The 21,654-nt window shown below is 39.4% G+C and overlaps 1 protein-coding gene across 1 annotated transcript; it reads right to left on the bottom strand.

Moving 5' to 3' along the window:
• Window positions 1-670: 670 nt before the first annotated feature.
• Window positions 671-20,963, bottom strand: LOC103458821 (ras-related protein Rap-2a). The gene is made up of 2 exons (XM_008399902.2): window positions 19,823-20,963; window positions 671-2,229 (listed from the first exon to the last, which is right to left on the bottom strand). The coding sequence occupies exons 1-2, from the start codon at window positions 20,134-20,136 to the stop codon at window positions 1,992-1,994; spliced, it is 552 nt and encodes a 183-aa protein (XP_008398124.1). The 5' UTR covers window positions 20,137-20,963; the 3' UTR covers window positions 671-1,991.
• Between the last annotated feature and the right edge of the window lie 691 nt (window positions 20,964-21,654).

Below are 21,654 nucleotides of genomic sequence, written 5' to 3'. Positions count from 1 at the left end.
GACATTCATCTCCGGCATAATAAATACCTCATGAAAAAAAAAAAAGCGGCCACCTTGTGGTCACAAGTATAATGGCAGGAAAGCGATGTAAAGATTTTCTAACATTTTTTAAGCAGTGGTAGCTTTGGGCATTTGGTCATTTTAAAATAAAAGAATTAACTTAAATTGTCCCTCTGTCCATCCATTCATTGATAATTAATTAATACGTTGTACATTAAAGGACATAATTATTTTTAGAGTTTGAATCAGGTATTCCCATCTTAGTATCTAAAGATCTCTGTACTTGAAATTAAAGCATAAAAATTGTTTTCCTGATTTTATTTGGGAAATTCTATGATTTATAAAATGCTCAAAATATTTCCCCGTTAACACTGTCAACAAGGAGATTTATTACTCTATCCCAGAACAACCTCAAAGAGAGGCTGGGCTGATTATGAATGCATGATACACTTTTAGGTTTTCATTTTAATAACAGTTTGAAAGCAGCCATAATTTCCTTCCACTTAACAATTATGCAGTATTCTCTGTAGCTCTAGTGTGAGTAAATATGAAAGAGTTCAAGGGGTATAAATACTTTTGCAAGGCACTGTATATAATTAGCATTCTTCGAAGTGAAGCCGTCCAGTTATTTGCTTCGTTTTACTTCACATAGAGGCTGTCAGAGCTCCGCTCGAGTGTTGAATGCACTTTTATTGTTCAGTTGACAAACATAACAGTGTCACCATTTGTAGAGGGATAGAGAGTAGATGGTTACATAAAAAAATAGAAAATCAACAATGAAAATGGTCGCACGGGGGAAATGTTTGCTCCCTGTGCCCAACACAAACGTACAGCTTGAACAGTGTCCAGATCCAGACATGTTTGATTTGCACATTTCCACAGCTTTAGATCCACCTCAAACAATAAAGAGTCCTTTCTTTTTTTTTTGTCGTTGTTTTCTAGCCATGCATACGATCCAAGTGTTGAGTCAGAGTCTTTGTTTGAGCTGGGACTGTCAATACAAAATATATACACTACCGTTATTGTGGTCAAGCTCCTCGTTTTACTACTCATCAACATGAGTCTGAATCCTTTCGGCACAGAAAGGATGCTGCAGTTCTCAAGTGCTTCTTTTCATACTGATTGCCGAGGGGGGGAAAGGAAAAGTTGGCATCTTCACCTTGAGCGCCAATGATTCTTGAATCAAGTGTGTGGTGATAGTCTTTGGTGGAAATTCAAAGAATGAAAATACTCTTTGTCCCATCAGAATGAAGCATTTAGTTACACTACTACACAGCAATCTGCTGTCAGAGTCTCCCAGAGAGGAGAAAAGAAAACATCATACAATATGTGAAAGACTGCCATGTGAGAAAATGGAAGAGATGGCTGCATGTGTTTTTAAAAAGAAAAACAGACTTAACCATTTTTCTTTCCAATGCTGTTTTGATCAACTGAAAAAAAAAAAGTATTAGAAAATGGAGGCGCCTTCAGGTCACCTCTGTATTTCAGCCCTGTGATGAGTAGAAAAACTGCACAAACTAAACTGGAGGGGGAAAACAATTAACATATAGCATCTCTAGTACTCTGAAATATCTGAAATGGCTGGTTTCCAGGAAAGCTTTATTGGATTGATATGGAGTCAAGTCATGGAAAAAGAGAAATGGATCTCTATGTGAAGACTGCAGTCTGTGGTTGTTTGCCAAGGATCTGTCTCCTCAATACCTGAAAAGATCAAAACAAACAACAAAGAAACTAACATAAGGCGAGGGCATGTTCCACTTTATCGTTTGTCAAATTCTCTTGTGGCATATCCTTCGTTTTTTCTCATCCAAGATGTATGCACTACTCACTTGTCCTTATTAATTATCGTGTCAGAGAGTTTTTATGCTCCGCTGAGCTGATATCAATTGCATTCAAACGTGAATTTGTCCTAAATGTAGCTGACGTGTGCATGTGTGTATATGTCTAAGAGCGAGTCTGTCTCCTGAAAGTCAAAAGACCCCCCAGGGGGGTTATTGTATATTGCACGAGGAACAGCAGGGGTCATCCTTGTCTGGCTGGGCGGCGTAGTCCATCTGCCGAACTATTTCTGCAAACAGTTCGTCTACCATGGTTTTGCTTTTGGCCGAGGTCTCCATGAAGGGGCAGCCCCACTCCTCTGCCAAGGCCTGGCCTTCGCCCGACGACACCTCCCTCTCGCTTTCCAGGTCCACCTTGTTTCCCACCAGGATCACGGGGACCTTCTCGTACCTGAGGACGCAGACACACTGAATGAACTACAGGTCATGAGGCGTTCAAGAGTAATCAGTTTGTTTTCACGTTTATTGAGGTGGAGCAGATGTGCACACAGACCCAGAATAAATTATTGTTTAACTGCAGCAGTATAAACCTACAGAGAAAAAACAATGCTAAAAAAATGCTGCAGTCCCCTAGCAAAAGGCTTTGGAGAGTTTGTTTACTTTTCATAATATCTTCCTCAATGTGCGCAAGACCAACATTTTTGTTTGTCCTGCCTTGTTTGTCAAATGGAGTACTAGGGTCAAGTTAAGAAAAAAAATTACCGTATTTTCCGCACTATAAGGCGCACCTAAAAACCTTCAATTTCCTCAAAAACAGACAGTGCGCCTTATAATGCGGTGCGCCTTATATATGAAAAAAGTTTTAAAATAGGCCATTCATTGAAGGTGCGCCTTATAGTGCGGAAAATACGGTAATAACATTTCAAGAATGTTATGAGAATAAAGTCGTACGAGAATAAAGTCATATTATAAATTTATTATCATATTATTACGACCTTATTCTTTTGTATACTACTTTTGTRTCATACAGCTATATTCTCGTAATATTCTGACTTTATTCTGTTAATATTTTGACTTTATTTTTGAGATATTTTGACTTTATTCTCAAAATATTCCTGACATATTAAAATTTTATACTCTTAACTCTAACACTGCTCTAACCCTATATATAGGCAAGCTAATCAATGACAACATTTTACTGCAACCATTTCTTTGCTTATAAATTTAGCACATATTTGCCTCTTTTGAATGTTTTCCAATCTTTCCAATCTTAAGGATGGCTATAAAGAAATAGGCTTCCGTCTCACACCGTCTTTCCTCTTCAGGAAAACAAGAAGTCAAGAATAAGTAATTGAATATTCCTTGACACTCTGTTCAACTAAAAAACTCCAAATGATAAAGAGTTACTTAATGGAAATTTTAAAAAGACTCTCCACCCAATCAGCCTCATGTCTGACCTAGAAGAATACGGGAAATGGGCAGCAGATCTATGACCTCTGAGGACAGGAAGTGTCCACGACCCTTTGCCCGTCACTGTGGAGTTGTGCTACTTTATGGACAGCCAGAGGAGACGTTTAAATAAATGGGCTGCTGCTTGGTAATCACAAAACAGGGAACCAAGATGCGGTTTTAATAATGTCTTCCCTGCATCAGGTGTGAGAAATGAGGAACATGGCAGCTCTGCAAGACACTTTGTACACATCAGAGGGAATAACAAAGCTCCAAYGATCAGAGAGAGAGCACAGATCAAGAGTATTCACAACCTTTAAACAACACGTTTCTCCTTTCATCCATCTCTGTGAACAAAGCAGATGCTGGACCTGCCGTTTTAGATAAATATACTCAATCTACCCCAAGCACCATTAATGTCTCAACATTTTACACACTCTGCTACCACATTATGAAGCATGCATGCTGTTTACTTAAAAAAATTAAAAAAAAACGGTCATGCTTGTTTGCCGGAATGAGAAAGAAAATGTCTAATTCTGAATAAAGAGTAGGAGAACATCTCAGCTTTTATGCTACTTCAGGTCCCTGAGCGTCTTTAAGGGGCTAGAACCTCAAGTTTCAGCGTTAAACGAGCTTGAACTTCCAGRCTTTGATCTCCTCATGAATACAGAATCCTGTGAACTTTATTCTCAACCAGCCATCTCTGTTCCCTGGACCAGCTCAGCAGATGGAGACCAACCACCAGGAATTAGGGGCTTGACCAAATGCATGACAGAGATCCAATTTCATCTTAGAAGCTGCTTGAATGAGAAAGTTCTGCATTCGGTATGCAGAACCTGAGTCCTGTAATTACTTCAGAGCTCTTTCGTTGGTGGGAGGCGTCAGCGAAATGTTTACTTTTAAAGCGCTTTCCAATTAGGAAATAATAGTATCTAGCAAATGTATTAAATTCCCTTAATGTTTCACAATTATAACTACAAACCTTTATGGGATTTTATGTGATAGCACAACACAAAACAGCACATAATTGTGAAGTGGAAGGAATAGCAAACAAAAACCTAAAAAACCTAAAAAAAAAACCTAAAAAAAAATGCGAAGGAACACATCACACAGGTGAGGGATAAAGTTGTGGAGATATTTAAARCAAAGTTAAGTAATAAAACAACATCCAAGGCTTCGGCCATCAAACAGAGCATCATTCAATCCATARTCTGAACAGTATAACTTAACTAAAAATATACTGGTCAGAGCACAAAAGGAAACTTTTTGGTTTAAAAGCTAAACCATRTTTTTTGAGAACATCCCCACAGTGAAACACGGTGGTGACAGCATCATGCTACGAACAGGAAGAAAAACTTTTTTTTTTTTGCAAGTTTTGCATAAGTTCCAGTWTCTAGATCTGCAGAGATTTTAGAGACACGGCTAAAAAAATGGAACTGAATTTGTAGAGAGAGACAGTTCTAGAAAATCTACACTAACAGAGGCAAAGTAGATATGATGTAGATGTATGATGTAGATATGATACTTTGGTGATTTTCCACTTTGCAATTATGAACTACTTCTTTGTCTATCACATAAAATCCATATGAAATCTATTTAGTTTGTGCTTGTAATGCAACAATATGTACATGCATCTCTACCAGGGTAAAAAAAAMCAACATTTGGTTAAAATCTTTAGGAGGAAAAAAGCTGAAGTGCGTCGCCCCTGATGTCATTCTCATAACATAGCTGATTGGCTKATRTATAAAGTCACTATATAGTTATAAAATGCTTATTGCAGAAACATTTAAAAGAACTTAAATGGGAATTAACAAGATGCTTTCAATTGTCGAAGTCAAAGCAAAAAACAAATCCAAAGACACATAGTTAAATATATCAGTATCTGCAWAATGAATTTAACACGACACAATTGTTAGGATCTGGAACTAATTACTATATTTAAGAAGCAATTTATATATTAAAAGATAACATTAAGTCACAAAACTAGAACCAAATAATAAAGCTGTCCCTCGTCTTTCAGTGGCAAATTTCAATTTGTTGTGCCAGCATACATACAAAACAACAAAAACAGGAGGAAAAAAAGGAGAGAAAAGGCAGCATTTCCAGACAGTTTGTCCTCTCCATGGAAATCTCTCTGCTGCACCTGTCAGAACTGCCTGTGTGTCAAATGTCTAATTTTCACACAGATTCTGCTCAGTTTCACCTGAATTAGCATTACTTTGCTTGTAAATTAGGTTTTTAAGTAGATAGTTTGCCTTCAATGAAAATATGTTTATCTCACAGTGTGAAGCAGCTTTGAGAAACATCAGTATTCATGTTAACTCGTTGTCACACACTGGAGTCCCAAAATTGACTCTAATTAAGGAGCTATTGGGCATTTTTTCTCTCCTGGAAACATGTGAACATGTTTCTGGTGTACAGATCTCTTGTGATTCGCTAAAAATCACTGTAGAAATCCAAACACTCGGTTTATTCCAGGAAGGMAAACCACAAACGTCTTCAGGGAACAAGGAGATGTGGTTTAAAATCCGAAACAAATCTGAACTATTTTTCAATGTATCAACTTTAGCTCAAAGTGGGATTATTTTCCCAAACCCAAATTTTCCAAATTCAGTCCTTAATGCTCATTTTAAAATACCAAATGAATTTATAGAAAATTCTTCTGTAGAGAGACTTCAGACAGAACCTGCAAAACCCAGACACTGAAAAAGAAAGGAAGGGAATGACATCAGGGAGGAAAGAAAGAAAAGAAGGAATGACACAAAGGAGGATGGAAAGGAACAAAATGGGAATCTGAAGAAAGAATAAAACAGAAGAACAAAAGAAGGGAACAAAGGAATGACACAAGATAGACAAACTGAAAAAGAAATACATTTACAAAAAGGAAAGACCCAGATCTCTGCGTCAATAACAGGAAAAGAAATGAAGCAAAGACAGAAGGGAGGAAAGAAAAAATGACACAAGAAAGGAAAAAAGGAATGACAGGRTACAGGAAAGAAAGAAAGAAAAGAAAGAAAAATAGGATGGAAGAAATRAAGGATAGAGTCACGGACTGAAGAAACAAATGAGTCAAAGAAGCAARGAAGTAAAGTCACAAAGAAGAAATGACACATGAAGAGAAAGACGAGAAGGAAAGAAGGAAGGGCACAATGAAGCATTAAGAATACAGGTAGCATGGGAAAATGAAAAGACAAAAGGAAAAAAGGAAAGAAAATGTCAGAACAACCCAAGGAAGAAAGGAAGGGTAAGAGGGTGGTATGAAAGAAGGAAGGGCCTGAGGAAGTAGAGAAGAAATGCAACGAGGAAGGAAGCAGGAAGGATACAAGCAGGAAACAAAGAAAGGAAAGAACAAAAYGATGCCAAAGGGATTATGACTTTTAATCAGTAAACAAATCCTTTAAAAKACCTAAAGTGTTTCTGCTTTGGATTTACAGCACCCATAGATCACAGACAATAATTAGTCAATCAAGCTGCTGAAAAAAAAATAAATAAATAAAGATAACTAAACATAAAAAAGTTGCTTCTGATCACTCCATGGTGATTTGTGGCCTCTGATTTTAGGCAGATCAGTTTTATTTTTAAAGAACATTTTCAGCAACAAGTCGATTCAAAGTGCTTTGCATTTAAAAGCTGTACAGTCTTGTTGTCATGATGTGCAACTCATTTGGGCTGCACCAAGATRGGAAAACATTATAAATACATGTGTTACATAAAGAGCRCGTGTGTATATATAGCCATAATAATAGAGGAGAAAACCAGCCAGCGGTCTCAGGGGTCTGACATGGTGGCTGCCACGGATACTGAGGCTCCCCGAAGGCGTGAACACACAGGGTGTCAAACACTCTTTCCCTGGACTCAGCAGTGCTTGATATGTCACAGTGAACAAACTCCTCCGTGCAACGCACACAAAAGAGTAAAGAACAGATGAGTAGCTGAGGCTATTCGTGTTTGTCTGAGACAATAACAACATGTGTCGCACTTTAGCCTCCAGCTTGTGAGCCTGATGCCAAAAGGCAGAGAAACACTTAGCCTGCAAACACCCAGACACATCTTATCTATAATGCATGATACAGACCATCTCACACAACCCAGATGAGCAGTGGAGCTCAGAGACATTAGCGCCTCTGGCTTAAATCCGAGTGAACGTCATCGGGATCAATGAAGAGAAAAATATTCCTTATCTGGCCCAATAAGGTTTTACTGGGAACACTTACTGACAAGCATAAAAAAAAGGCTTCTGCTTTTATCAAACAGGCATTGATTAGAAGCTGCTGAGAGCCTCTGAGGGATCTCCTAAAGCTTATTAAAACAAATTCCCTGCATCTCCCTTAATCACTTTAAACTCAGATAACAAACACCGGCCAAGAAATGCCAAACCGGACAGGATAAATGGACGCTGATCTTAAAAAACTGTATGTACAGTGTTTCTCTGAATGTGATATAGAATAGTAAAAGCGAGCTGGCAATGCTCTTAGCTCCATGGGGGTAATCTCGCCGTCTGCCTTGGGCTCGTGCTCTCACAAAGTACATCACTAAAGAAAATCTGAAATGCAAAGTAGAATTTTACTGGAAATTTGTTCCCGCAGAGCAGGTGGTAAAGGAAAAGAGGTCGTGAATAATTCAGACCCTCATTCATGAGTGTTATCGTCACACATTAGAGCCTCAAACTTTATGTCCTCAGATGTCTGAAAACGATATTCAGACTCGTAGACTCACTAGCCACTTTATTAGGTACACCTGTCCAATTGTTTAAAACAGACAGCAAATCACCACGTGCTCTTGTGTTCGAAAAGATAAAACATCTGCTAAATGGCAGCTCAAAATGCTTCAGTTATGTCAGAGGAGATTCAAGCAGTGATTGGGTTACATCCTGCGTGGATCGCCACGGCAACACAAAGAACAACTCACACCTAAGAGCGATTTAGAGAGACCAATTAACCTAACACTCGTGTTTTCAGACGGTGGGAAGAAGCCGGGGTATCAGGAGAGAACTCACACGCACATGCACGCACACACGCACGCACGCACGCACTCACGCACTCATACACACACACGCGCACGCACACCCACGCACACACGCACACACACACACACGCACACACACACGCACACACACGCACAGAGGGGAGCGCATCTCCATGAATATCGCATGATGATTTTAACGGTTTAATAAAATAACAAAAAGCATTTACAAGTTCATATCCAGCAAWATTAATACTGTGAATCTTTCCGTTATCGTCATTAGCACAGACARTGTTCAGTTTCTGTCAGCTGTCATTCAATAACATGACTTTAACTTTCAGTTTTAGCTTCAATACAAGTCATCATTTGCTCTTTGATTAAATTCAGTATTCATTTCCTTCAGCTTGGCCTGCTTTAAACAATTAAAGCCAAATAATTGTCAAATTGACACTAATAAAACTTGATCAAAAATCTAAACGAGTCTCACCTTTTAAATAAGTGCTTTTTTAATCTAATAGGCTATCATCTGGGATATCTGAGTAAAGTTCAAAGGGTTTAAAGTTACAGGTTTTAAAGTTAAAGTCACGTTGTGAAGCCTTTGATTTTGTCAAGCCCTGCGGGGCACGTACTGCCGAAAAACATGATCACCGTTTCAGATCAAATACACGTTTGGGATTGTGAGGTCTCTACCAACTCAGAAACTAACKCGGGATAAAGTTTAGACACTATTCCTATTTTAGATGTTCTCTAGCTTGGTTCTTCTTTTTCACATTTTCACCACCGGATGGACCTTAAGTCCCACTGCCGATATCCATCCATCCTTTGTAATGTTTCAGAAATTCTAAATGTTTCAATCTTCTTGAACTGGAGATGCAGCAAGTTGTCAGGAATACATTTTTAATTTCTAATTTCCTTGATATGACAATTCATTAAGTATTTATAGTAGGAGGGGAGGAGACGTCGCCTTGCATCTGTGAGATAAAACAATCGTCGTTAAATAGGATCTTACAATAGAAGAACACTGACAAAATGAAACTGTCTCTAGAATCGTATTTATAGCAGATTAGTGTCAATAGCATGGCTGGCATGACTAAAACAGAAGTCTCTATGTGTGTTTTCTACAGCAATGGTCCCCAAATGGGAAAACAATTTYATTTAAATGCTCTGTTGAAGCTTTAATGCTCTGCAGAAAGCAGAGCCTCACTGTTACACGGAAATTTCCAAAAGATGGCCAACATTTTTAAATCCAACAGGTTTCATGACAGTTGAAAAACTCGAAAAGATAAAATAGAGCAACTACTGTTTGAATGCCACTACTGCCAACTCCTAAGAAAGGGAAGCAGCTATCGGCTGCACTAAAAGTCAACAGAGTTCTGGTGAACGACAACCTCGTCTAATTTGCATGATCTTTCAAGTGCGCGACTGATATGGATGTGGGTGAGAAATATCATCATGCCAGAGAAGAAAATAGAGGAAAAAAACTCAATGATTTCTTTGTCTTAAACCACTGCATTTTACTCTCCTCCACCGAATTGTAATTCTCATCCTGATTTCAATGCCTGCAATATCGCAGTAACAAAAGACTGCAAGGATATAATATMGGCTATAGTTTATAAAACGACTTGCATTTACAATTGCATGCAAATAACACTTTAGTCCAGTTGGATGAACTTTAACTGCTGTTCATGTAGAAGCCTGAGATAGATTTTAGTGWCTATGAAGCTAAAGTTTACAGAAAGAGGTGGAGGAATTGTAATGGTGAGAACAAATGTAAAGAGCAAAGGAAGTAGGTCATTYGCAGCTGAAATCATCACCACAATATTAATCACACTGATGAAATTGTATGTTTTTCCTAATATCGCACAGGCCTATGCAGCAAACCTTCCAGTTTGTTCCCACTTTCGCTACCGTAGCGTTTAATATCCGTGGTTTTACACAGAAAGAATCTCTGAGTAGAGAAACATCATATCTCTCTGGAGGTTTGCGTTCTCCTTTGAAGACGGTGGAACCATACATCCATGATGGAGGAAAGGACTTGAGCTGTAATGTAGCTCATCGTATATCGCAGCGCACAGAGGCAGTGAGATAAAGCATCTTGAGCCTGCTGCTGGCCTGGCTTTTCATCTCCTGCTGAGTTGGGGCCTCAGGCAGCTGAGAGCGAGGGAAATGTTTACATTCCATATCAAAAAGGTCTTTTATGTTTACAGAGAACGGTTCAGCTGTGTGCAACTGGGTGACAGACCAATTTTCCAGCTTCACTTCTGTTTGTGCTGCTCAATTTGCTGGACTTGGTATGACTTTATCTGAGAGAGATCCCAGTTTTGGATGAGTAATGTCTTATTGTCTTCCTGCTAACGTGTGTTCGGAACGGTTCTGTTTTCGGCTACTGCTTAACAAGCCCAGAGTCGCAAAAAGGCTGATGTAATGAGTCATCTCGCCCCAAAAGCCACTTACAATGTSAATTGTCAGAGGGGAGCATAAAAAAAGAAGTTTAGAAGGTATTATTCTGACATGTTCACCATTTTAATTTAGCAAGAAAGCTTTTGAATTGCAAATTAGCTCCATGTCACAYTGAGTCTTGAAATATCACAAATGTATATTATCGCTCAGATCTATGACTGGGGCTGGATAAAAAGCCTTTGTATTGTCAAGACAATGAAGCTCTCATTCACTGGAGTATGAATGTCTGACGAGTAGCGCTWCTTCTCCAAAAAGCTCCTCTGATTCGAAGCAGAWTCCATCTAGCAGATGTAACCAGCTTGGCTAAAGTGTGTCTTGCTTTCAGAGTGGGTCAGCATGTGTTTACACTYCAGTTTCTGGTATTTCCTGGAGCCATTCTCCTCAAAACTCCCTCAATAGCAAGGCAGAAAGAGGGTTTTCAAAGTGTTGTTCAAACAACAYTCTTGTCCTGTGGAGGATAAGATGGATCTGTCAGCWTTTCTCTTTGGCAATATTTGTAAATTATCAAGTCTTCTCTAATGATCTCATCTCTTCAGCTAAGTCTTAGGATTCAGGTCATGATGGCCATGGAGAAAGGTTGATCTTGGGAACTTTCCTTATGTTGACTTTGCTAAATATTTTGGACTCAATCATGTACAATTACCTTTATGTCAAAGGTAATCTCTTTTATGTCACGGTAATTTGAAGGATTCATGATGTAATCTCTAGCAAGAGTCCCAGGCCGTTTGGAAGAGGAAACAGCCCACAGCATCACAGGTTCTACACCATGCTTATCAGTGGCCATATTATTTTTTTCTGTACATTTAAAAAAATAAATCATACATAACTTGTTGATGTTAACACAATCACATCAGACAGGACAGCAAGTTACAGGTGTTAATCCTGGGGAAAACGAGACRGCAGAAGAAGCGCTCACGGCTGGGCAAAATACATTCAATACAATATTCACACTGGACAATTTGAATACATACTGTTACAAATGTCAGCAAGTGTGGTACCAACAAACCTGTAAAAAAAAAAAAAGCTTCAAAAACCAATTCAGAAATCGGAAAGAGCTAAAACAGAGTAAAATAAAAGCCTGTGAGCTGTACATAAAAGAGGTTTTGCAGGTGCCCAAGCATCATGGCTGCAGGACGACATGTTAAATGATAGTACCATGTTTCACCTCTGTCTTCCACACAGTCCTCCGACCACGGTCTGTTAAGTTGCCAATCACAATCTATCCCTTGTGTAACCTTAACCGTGGCTGAAGAGAGGARTGATGATGTCCCCGGCAAACAAGCAATCCCGGGAGTAATCACAAGCTCTTGTGGCCTCAGTTCAAGAAGCCCTGCCTGTGCTATGTGCACACACTGATAGACGCYGACAGAGTTCAGAATGAAAGCGACACACTACAGCGCCTCTGACCTGAGCGAATGCCAATACGGTTGTGACAGGTCATCAGTGTTTTGGCAGCAGCAGACAAAACACAAGACTAATCGAACAAGTGAGGTTTGCTCAAAAACACTTCTTACAGAGACGTGAAACAGATCGGGCCAAAAGCTGCAGAAATATGTGGCTCAGAAGGTAAATATCTCCTGATTTCTAATGCAGTCATGACCATGTTTCATTTCTTTCGGCCTGTGATGCAATGCCCTGTGTCTTTTTGTTGTTTAAAACTGATGCAAGCTGGGTGTCATGGCTGTCTCCGCTCTGTGTTGACGGACWGCAAACKGACTTCAGAGATGGATAGCATAAACATCTTAGAGGCAGATATAGAGCAAAGCCACAAAACTGCCAAAGACGAAGAACGTTTGGTCACAGCCACATTCCTGTCTGAGAACTCAAGCAGGCGAGAATATTTTTAAAAAGACTCCATTGAAAACAGGAATGAAATATAGAGATTTTGACAAATGGAATTACTTTCAGGTACGTMTTATGACCCACTCCAAGTGTGTAATGTTGCAACACTGTAGTGTTTTGGATTTTCTGAGTTCATATATTTTTCAAATTCAGGATGGGTTTAGGGGGCAAACACTGGCAGATGATGCAAGGAGACAATCAATAACGATAGTTGGGTGTTTGGAGGAACCTTTAATGAGAAGTTTCACTACAGCACCTCTGCAGGACGTTTGGTGGAGATATCAACCTTTTTGTCTTTGCTTTAAAACCTGAGCCAGCCAGCTGGTGAATCAGAATCAGGTGAAACAAAATTAACTACATTCATATCATTAAGATCTCGAACATGAAGTCAAAGAACAAGGAACTGCTTAAGAAGGGACAGTATTGCCTACATGTCCAGAAATGTCTGTCATTCTTTCAGGTTGAGAAAGAGGCGAAGAGAGCAAAAGGCAGACAACAGGAAGGCTGACCGGAGTAAAGCGCATTATCAGTCATCAGCTCACCTTTGAAATAACTTTGTTTGAGCTGGATACACCTGGGAAGGTTCATCACCGTTCCTTATTTTCTCCATGTTTGGGTTGTGGTTCTCACTTCGCTGCAGGGCCAAAGCCTAAGAAATGGCTTACAACCCCAACCAGGCTGATAGATGTCAATGACTGTTTTCTGTCTCATCTGTTTTTGAACTTCCTTAGATATTTTAGCCCTCTTCCTCTTGTCACAGGTTCTACTTAAGTGCTMTGTGCTTGAATCCCTCTCCCTATAGTTGTATTCTATAGCGAGAGGGGTTTCTCTCTTGCTATAGAAAACAATGAGAGAGCAATGCGAGTTAGGCTAACTCTTTTAATTCACTAATCAGTAAAGTGTTAGACACCCTTTTAAAATGTCAATTCCCAAAAATGTTGGCTCGTTCTAAAATAGTACAGCCCTGCCGATTACAGTGGCTTTTCTCTCACACACACAGTGTGACATCCCCTCTGATCCTATTATAAATGATTAATGGAAACTAGAGTCAACTAAAATTGATATTGGCAGGTCAAATTATTACAAAAACTGGGAAATCGAATATCAGAACTCAACAACAACAAAAAAAAGATTGTTGCATCTTTATTAGCTACTAATCTGTAATCTGTGTGATATTTTTTCAAACATCCTGCTTAGTTATGTGACTTACTAAAATTTTGAAGTCCACGTTTACTGAATTTCGTTCCAGTGATTAGTCACAGTATGTAGTAGCGACTTGGATTAATCGAACTGTGGTCTCCTCATGCTACAATATCCTGTAAGTCAAACTTGTCAAATTTGTCAACAGCAAACAAGCTGAAACAATCAAGAGCAGTTCATTCTAACTTTCCAACAATCATTTAAATTTTCCTGGTCAAGAATCAAAYTCTAGTAGTGCTCAACAAGAATTTTAAATTCAAGKATTAAAATAATCTTTACMATATAAGCAGATCATTGAAACATATTTGAGATAAATCTGGAGCATTTCYTTTCTTGCAAGAGAAATCTGATTGAAATTCTCCMCTAGCCAGACTACGTTCCTCTYACTYTCATATAGGRGTAGACCTGTCCCCTGCTGTGTTCTCACTTTGACCTGGATAGGGGTGATGGCATTGTGAGGATTACACTTCTTGATTTTTCCAGTAGCTTCAACACCATTCAGCCTCCTCTGCTCAGTGATAAGCTGCTCAGAATAGGTCAGTGCATCTCCTGTCTCTTGGGTTGCCGCCTGTCTGTCAGAAAGGCCTCAGTCTACGCGGCTGGGGAGCTTCCAGATCGATGTGATGGTCAGCAACACACTCTGCTCCCCTGTTCAACCCCCTGCAACCCAACATTTTCACCAAGTCATTCTTGTTTGCTGTTTTAGAGCACAGGAAACATTAGAGAAGAGCGCAAATTTTTTGAAGCGGATCTGTTTGCTCTTAAACRATGCCAATCGAAACAGGATTGTGCTAAACTTCAGAACGAAACAATATCTGACCAAGCATTGATTGGAAGGTCGAGTTGCTGTCATGCTGTTTTAATCTCTGAAAAGTTTCTACATGGGTGCAAGCATGAGGTAAAAAAAACAAAACAAAACAAAAAAACCTATGACACATAAACATTTTAGAAAACATTTAAGTTATCTTACATGCATAAAGTATTTATATAGTTACATGTTTCATTTGCATTGTGCTTACAATACTGCCGTGGCATAAAGACTGARTGAGTACTGTCTGCCATGACAACATTGTCTAATTTGAAATGCTTTTGAAATGCCTTGCTGCTGAAATGTGCTATACAAATAAAATTTGATTTGATTTAATAGGTTTTTCTCCTTACAAACTTAAGTATCGTCCAAAATGTCAAGGCTTTATACACAGTTTAAAGCCTTGACCTGTGAAATTATTGGACCTCCAAATGGTCCAATAACTACTAGCTGAATTAATCAGAAATTAAAGTCAGGTCTGTGATGTCAGCTACTCTGAGCATTTGGCATTTTGAAGTGAGTGGTGTAGATAGAGCCTCTGTTTCGTGTATCACAGGACTGGACCAAGTTATTATTATCAGCTCAATTCTGCAACATACATAAATGTAACTGCAAACGTTTGTGCGGTTTCTTTTGCAGCAGCATCTCTGTGCAGCACAAATAACATCTTGAAATTGCAACATGCAGAACGAAGTTCGACTTGACCCAAAAATCCACTGGCAGCTTGGCTTGGCTGGAATCTGATGCATAGAAAGGCAACGGTAGAATGTAACTTACTTGGAGTCAAATATTGTGATACATTTGAAACCTTGTGACTGACTCCCTTTTAGATCATAGTTATGTAATAAACATGTAACCACAACTATCTGTCTGTCTGTCTGCCTATCTATGATGGACGCGGAGGTCTGTAAACAGAAATCCTAAAATTCCTTCTGCACAATTTAACATAAAATGTGCATACTGCTCCTGGGATCGATCTCTATTTAAAACAAATTYGATGTAGAATCTGGGTTAAATATTTTTAATGAAGTTAAGGGAACGCACTGGTGTACCAGGCTTATATCTGAACCGTTTGGAAGCAGAGGAGTACTAAACGAACTGATGTGTAGGAGGAGTGTGTGAGGCGTGATGTTTTCGCTCCGGAAAATAGATTCTTCTGTGATATCAGAAAACAGCACAAGACTCAGTGATGGGTGTTAAATCACACTAAGAGCCCGACTGCGTGTGAAGTGTGAACACGCAAGTACACATATTTACATATAAACACACCGCCACACCGCTCAACATACTTTTCCCACTTTCGAATCATATGGGGGAACCATGTTGACCTCATTCTTTCAAGCAACAGGRWTGTTCAGGGAGTATACCGCACGTAATCTACACCCAGCCGAGTGACGGGAGACAAGCAAATTTATGTTGGTTGTTGCATTTTTATGAAGCATCAYRGATCAGATATTGACACAACTGTCATAGGAGACAGAAAACTACAACCCTCAAGTCAGACTCTTCTGCAAACTCCACATGATGAGGCTCGAACAAAGTAATTCGCTCCATTTTGGTGTGAGACATTTTCTACGGTAGCATTGAGACATGGCGAGGTACAGCTTCAAGGCATTTTAATGAGGTGGCAATGAAAATTAAAGATGCGACCAGACCTCTTTGCTGTAAACTGCCATCCAGCAAGGTGAAAGAAATCTCCTAAATGTTTTTATTGCTTATAGAAAAAAAAGACAAGTTAGGTTGTTTTTAAATACTTTCTCTCAGTTTATTTATTTATACAGATAGTAAAATGTTGTAGATGTAAGAAAGCCCAACTGACTGCACATTGTTTTGGACTTAGCAGGGGTTACTCATACGAAGAACRGAAAAAAATTGAGAGACCACTGCACTGAACCCTCATTGAAAACCTCATGAATATTCTACCAAAAATTGATTTCTGAACTGTCCTGAATTAAAACATTAGTATTGTTGTTTTCTTTGCATCAGTTGAGGTCTGACAGTACTGCATCTGTTTCATTATTTTTGACCATTTCTCTCTTTTTTTTTTTTTTTTTTTTACAAATAATCACAAGATTTCTGCTTGAAATTTTGGAAACGTATCAGAAGTTCATAGAAAAAAAKAACAATGTTCATTTTACTCAAAAATATACCTATTAAAAGTAAAATATTTTATAGGTATAAAAGATTTGAACAGAACTGGTGTTTTGAGAGGACACAGCACTCCCAAAACACAAACACACCRGACGAGTCCTTTGACTGTCATCCCCAGTGTCTAATGAGCCGTAAAGATAAATAGTTAAACAAACTGAAAGAAAACTTAAAGAAGGAAATATTTCAGGAYAGAAAAAAAACAACAAAGTCACACTGGTGAAACCAAGGGACTTTCCACTCTTACTYACTGAACACTGTTTTAAAACTTCAATTGGCAGCATGCCTGTGTGCTCGCTATCGGAGCAGATAGTTTGACTWATTAGCTAACACTGCCAGCTAATGCTTGCAGTGTTAGTATGAAAACAGACAGGAAAAAAGTCATAAAATATGAAGTAATAAGCATTTGGAAAATTACACCTAACATTAGAGGTGGTTTATTCTCATTTTAGCTTACGGCTTTATTTAAAATCAAAACAAATACATTTCGTAATAAGTAGTTAATTGACAAGCGATCATTACGGTCTTGTATTAGTTTAGTAAAATTTGAAAAAATGTTCCTCAGATGTCTCACATTGAATCTGTTAGATGACTTTATAACGTCTTTTTAAATTATTGAGTAAACACAGAGTCTTACACTGTGGTATCGCTAATCAAGGTCAAATAATAAGTAATACCACCTTGATGATTTAATGCCGGCTTATGTCTATAGGATAATAGTGTAATTTAGCCTTAAGCTGAGTTTAATTCTGAGTCCTTTGGCTCTCGTCCCCAGTGTCTGATGAAGCGCCCCTTTTATGGATCAGTGAACGGTGCCTGCACACTGAAACTCACAAAGTGATCGAATAAAAACAGCAAGGCTGCTGCTTCTATGAATCTGCACACTTAAGTTCACAGCGGGACATTGCGACATTGTGAAATGTAAGCATAAAGTACGTCTGCACAGTAAATGGGACTAAAGCTGAGCAGCAACAGTAACACCGTCATCTCTACAGAGGAAATCAGCAGTTCTCACTGATGACCTCATATTGGGATCATCTGCTCCTCCTACTGACATTGTGCATGGACTTTCCTCTGCAGAAGCTGGCATGAGAGCGAGTGCTGTACTCATCCTTACAGTAGTGAAAGCTGCACTTCTTTGGATCTCTCTGCAGAGCYTCTGTAACACTGACTACACAGCATTCACGGCTGGGTATCWGTAGCAGTATCCAGCACAGCAGACATTAGTCATAGGCTGGTTTGAGATTCTCATAGTATGACAACCTTGAGGTAACAATTTTAAGCAAAAACGTGTCACATTAACTCATTTATTTGAATCAGAGAAGCAAAGTAATCCTAGTTTCCTTTAAAATAATGACTTTTTTTTTACAGCTATAATGTTAGTTATATTTCCGTACAGATAAATGTATTTTTGTTATACACAAAAATACATTGTCCTGAATGCTCAGGACATTCTTTCAGACAGCTGACTGGCAGTGCATGGCAACATGCGGAGGACGGTCAAGCATTTTAACCTTTGCACCATGCAGATGAGGAAAACTTCAGTCATTCCAACATTTTTTTCTGGGATCTCAATAAAAGATCTTTAAACTGTATRAACAGTAATGATGGAAATATGTATCTGTCTTAAGCTGCAGTTTTAAAAAAAAAAAAACTTTGGTATGTCTTGAAACCAGAACCAGATAAGATCAGAAGAATCACAGGAATCGAGATGATCTGCTGCCATTAGTTGAATGCTCTCAAATAAGCAACTTTTGACAGGTATTAAGGTAGCTTCCAAAATATTTGAGCTGCCTTTATACTACGACCATGTATGCCAATGATGGAGACAATAGTGTTCATTATTGGTCCAAGTGTTAATCATTCCTACTKATTATTCTCTGKGCATTTTTCATCTCTGATMAAATGAGTAAATGYCCTGTTCTGCTTGTGTGACTTTAAATAGTTATRTGATTGTTACATAAAATGGCAAGACATACAGTACCAGACATACAACATCACAACTCACTTTCTGACTGCCGAGCAGTGGGAGTTTTTCTTTAATCATTCCTCCTGGTTTTGATCGGAATGATGGCAATGGAAACGGTCACCAATTCTTCACATTGCACCAAAAGTATTGGTGCAATGTGATAACGTGTATGTTTTTGACATTCAAAAAGGCTATAATCGGTACTATTAAAACCTTTATTTTCCAGCACCTTACATTTTTGACTCCTACAGCAATTCTATTTTGTAAAAAAAACAACAAAAAAAAACAACAGGGAGCGCAGACGATGCTCGTTCCAACAATTATCGGCCTGTGCGGTTCAACATTAGTTTGTCAGCTAAGAGCTAAAAGGCAACCATGTGCATTCCTGTGGGAACGAGAGAGTGAGCTCAGCATTGTCTGGTGGTGTTTTCATAAGAAAGCAGCAACGAAGGAGCAGGACAGCCAGATCACCATGGTGTGATCTATGAGCCAGAAACATATTTGCTGTGTATAAGTTTCCTTTGCTTGTACTTTGTGAGAAAATTCAATAACATTTATTTGTTCAGCCCTAGCTGTTCCACCTTTGAGCTTCTCTATAAATCCAAAAACTGAACTATTAGTATAAAATTTAACCAAGATCTTGGCCAGAAATTAGTGTTAAAGATCTTTTACAGTTAAGTCTCTTCTTTACCTATTCACAAAACACCTACGTGTTGAATTCCCAGATGCACTTCCAAATCCAGAGGAACATTAAAAGCAGCATGAGCCACCAAAGCTTGTTCTTAGTTTGTGTGCTTCAGTTCATACAGTGACTTCTCAACATCTTTACCACTGCACCTTTTTTTTTTTTATAACAAAAACAACTTTTTTATGTGCATGAACACCTCATCTTTACAACTGTTGGAGCTCACAACCTTTTCTAATTTGTCTGCATTTACATTGCACCAATATTTGATCTGATTTCCTCTACAGGCAGTCCCCGCCACTAGTATTTCACTTGGTTTGAGAGCCATGACCGTACGTGATGTCACTATACGGTGATGTGAAGCTTGAATTTGAGAGGTGGGCTTTTATTTTCGATCACGTACCTTTATTTGCAACAAAACGGCAAAAGAAATACAAAGCCAAAACTTACCGCGGCAGTTTTGACACATGGCAAACTCTCTCTAAAGTGAGTTTAGGAAGTGGCGTTAACATTGCACCAACCTTTTCACTCTGATGATCTGATCCCTCATGGGCTTTATGTCCTGAAAGCTCTGCTGGTTGACCAGGCTGTAGACCAGTATGAAGCCCTGTCCGTTCTTGATGTACAGGTCCCGCATGGAGGCGAACTGCTCCGTACCGGCGGTGTCCAGGATCTCCAGCACCGACGGCGAGGAGTCCACCTCGATCTCCTTGCGGTAGAAATCCTCTATGGTGGGRTCGTACTTCTCGATGAACGTCCCGGTGACAAACTGCACGGTGAGGGCTGATTTCCCGACCCCACCGCTGCCCAGGACCACCACTTTATACTCGCGCATCGTGGGTTTTTAATCAGCTGGTAAGGGATATCAATCTCCACGCGTCATTGAAATAAAGTCAAAATGTTTCCTCCCCCCCCCGCCAACTCCCCACTGCGCTCACCATCCGCGTCCCATTTTGAACGGGCTCGTCAGTAGCGCTGTCATTGCTCAACTAATGCAGAGCACAAAGACTCGGAGGGTTTCATTGTGGAAATTCTTCCCCATCGCAGACAGGCCAAACGCTGGCATCCGTGGACTGCAGCTGCCCCCCCCCCCAAATTAACGCACACAGGGAAGATGAAAATATCGCCCGATGATGTGGACCCGTGCGGGGTTTTCATCTGCTTCCCTCAGCCCTGTGTGTGCATCACAAAAAAAAAAAACTTACTCCACCGAGAACGCCGAAAGTGGAAAAGGGGGGTTTGGTAAAAACTACAGGCACAATTTCTTAGGCTGTGGGGAAAAGCGACACCAGCTAAAACTGCAGCGACACCAAATCACAGAACTTGCGTCTCTTTGTTTTTTCTTCACCATCTCCGGCATGTCTCCGCTTCTCTCTCTCTCTCTCTCTCGCCCCCTTCACCGCGACCCGGAGCAGATTCCAGCCGCCATTCTCTCGGGTGGAGACCCGCGGCCGCTGCGTAACCAGCCGGTCCCCGCTCGGCTTCCGTACCGAGGCAACAGGAGAATAAATAAATATATATACATACAAAATTAAAAAACAAGACGGCCCTCCCTCATCTGACGGACCAGAAAGCAGCCCAATGGCGACCTCCGCGGCTCGCAGGCCTCACTCGGGTCTGAATGGGAGCCACGCTGCGGGAGCCAGTGAGATTCCGCGGAGTCGCTTCCGTTCATGTGTTAAAATTCCCGTCATTCGTTTTCTACGGTGACATCGAAAGAGGGCTCAGCCAATCACAGGGGTGGCTCCAAGGATGTGTATCCAGGAGGAGGAGAAAAGCACYGGATGCTGTTGCTATGGTAACGCTGCATTTTGTTGTCTCTGACACATAGTGGCAGGAGAGGGGCTCCGGTGGTGGAGGTATGCTGGGCAATGGGCACCCAAAGAATTTCCTGACATGCTCAATATTTTTTTTTTCTAAATATGAAATTAAGAGGAAAAAGGTTGTTATGGGCAACACAATCTGTTGCAATTAGTCTACATTTTTAATGCTGGAAAATATTGAAACAGTTTGAAGGAGCTTGAATTAAGACCTTCAATGTTTCAAATTTCGCAAAAATGTTACGTGCTAATATTTCAAGTAAGATCATTTTTGAAATTACCTACATATTTGAAGACATGGATTATTATAGTTTTTTAATCTCAAAATTATTCATACCTTTGGCAGATTTAGTTTGAAAATAATTTCCACTCAACCAAGAATATTGTTTTTGATAAATGAGACAGATATCTTTTAAACAATAACCAAACATAATAATTTTTATAAATCTATTTTTTTTTACATTCTATTTAAAAAAAAAATAGCATGCCGAAAATTATTTGTAACCTTCTGAATAATTTGTTGAAAAWTTTTT

This window comes from Poecilia reticulata, linkage group LG2 (genome assembly GCF_000633615.1).
Source record: "Poecilia reticulata strain Guanapo linkage group LG2, Guppy_female_1.0+MT, whole genome shotgun sequence".
Lineage (NCBI taxonomy): Eukaryota > Metazoa > Chordata > Actinopteri > Cyprinodontiformes > Poeciliidae > Poecilia > Poecilia reticulata.
Note: the sequence above shows the minus strand (reverse complement) of the source record. Positions and strands in the feature narration are given on the sequence as shown.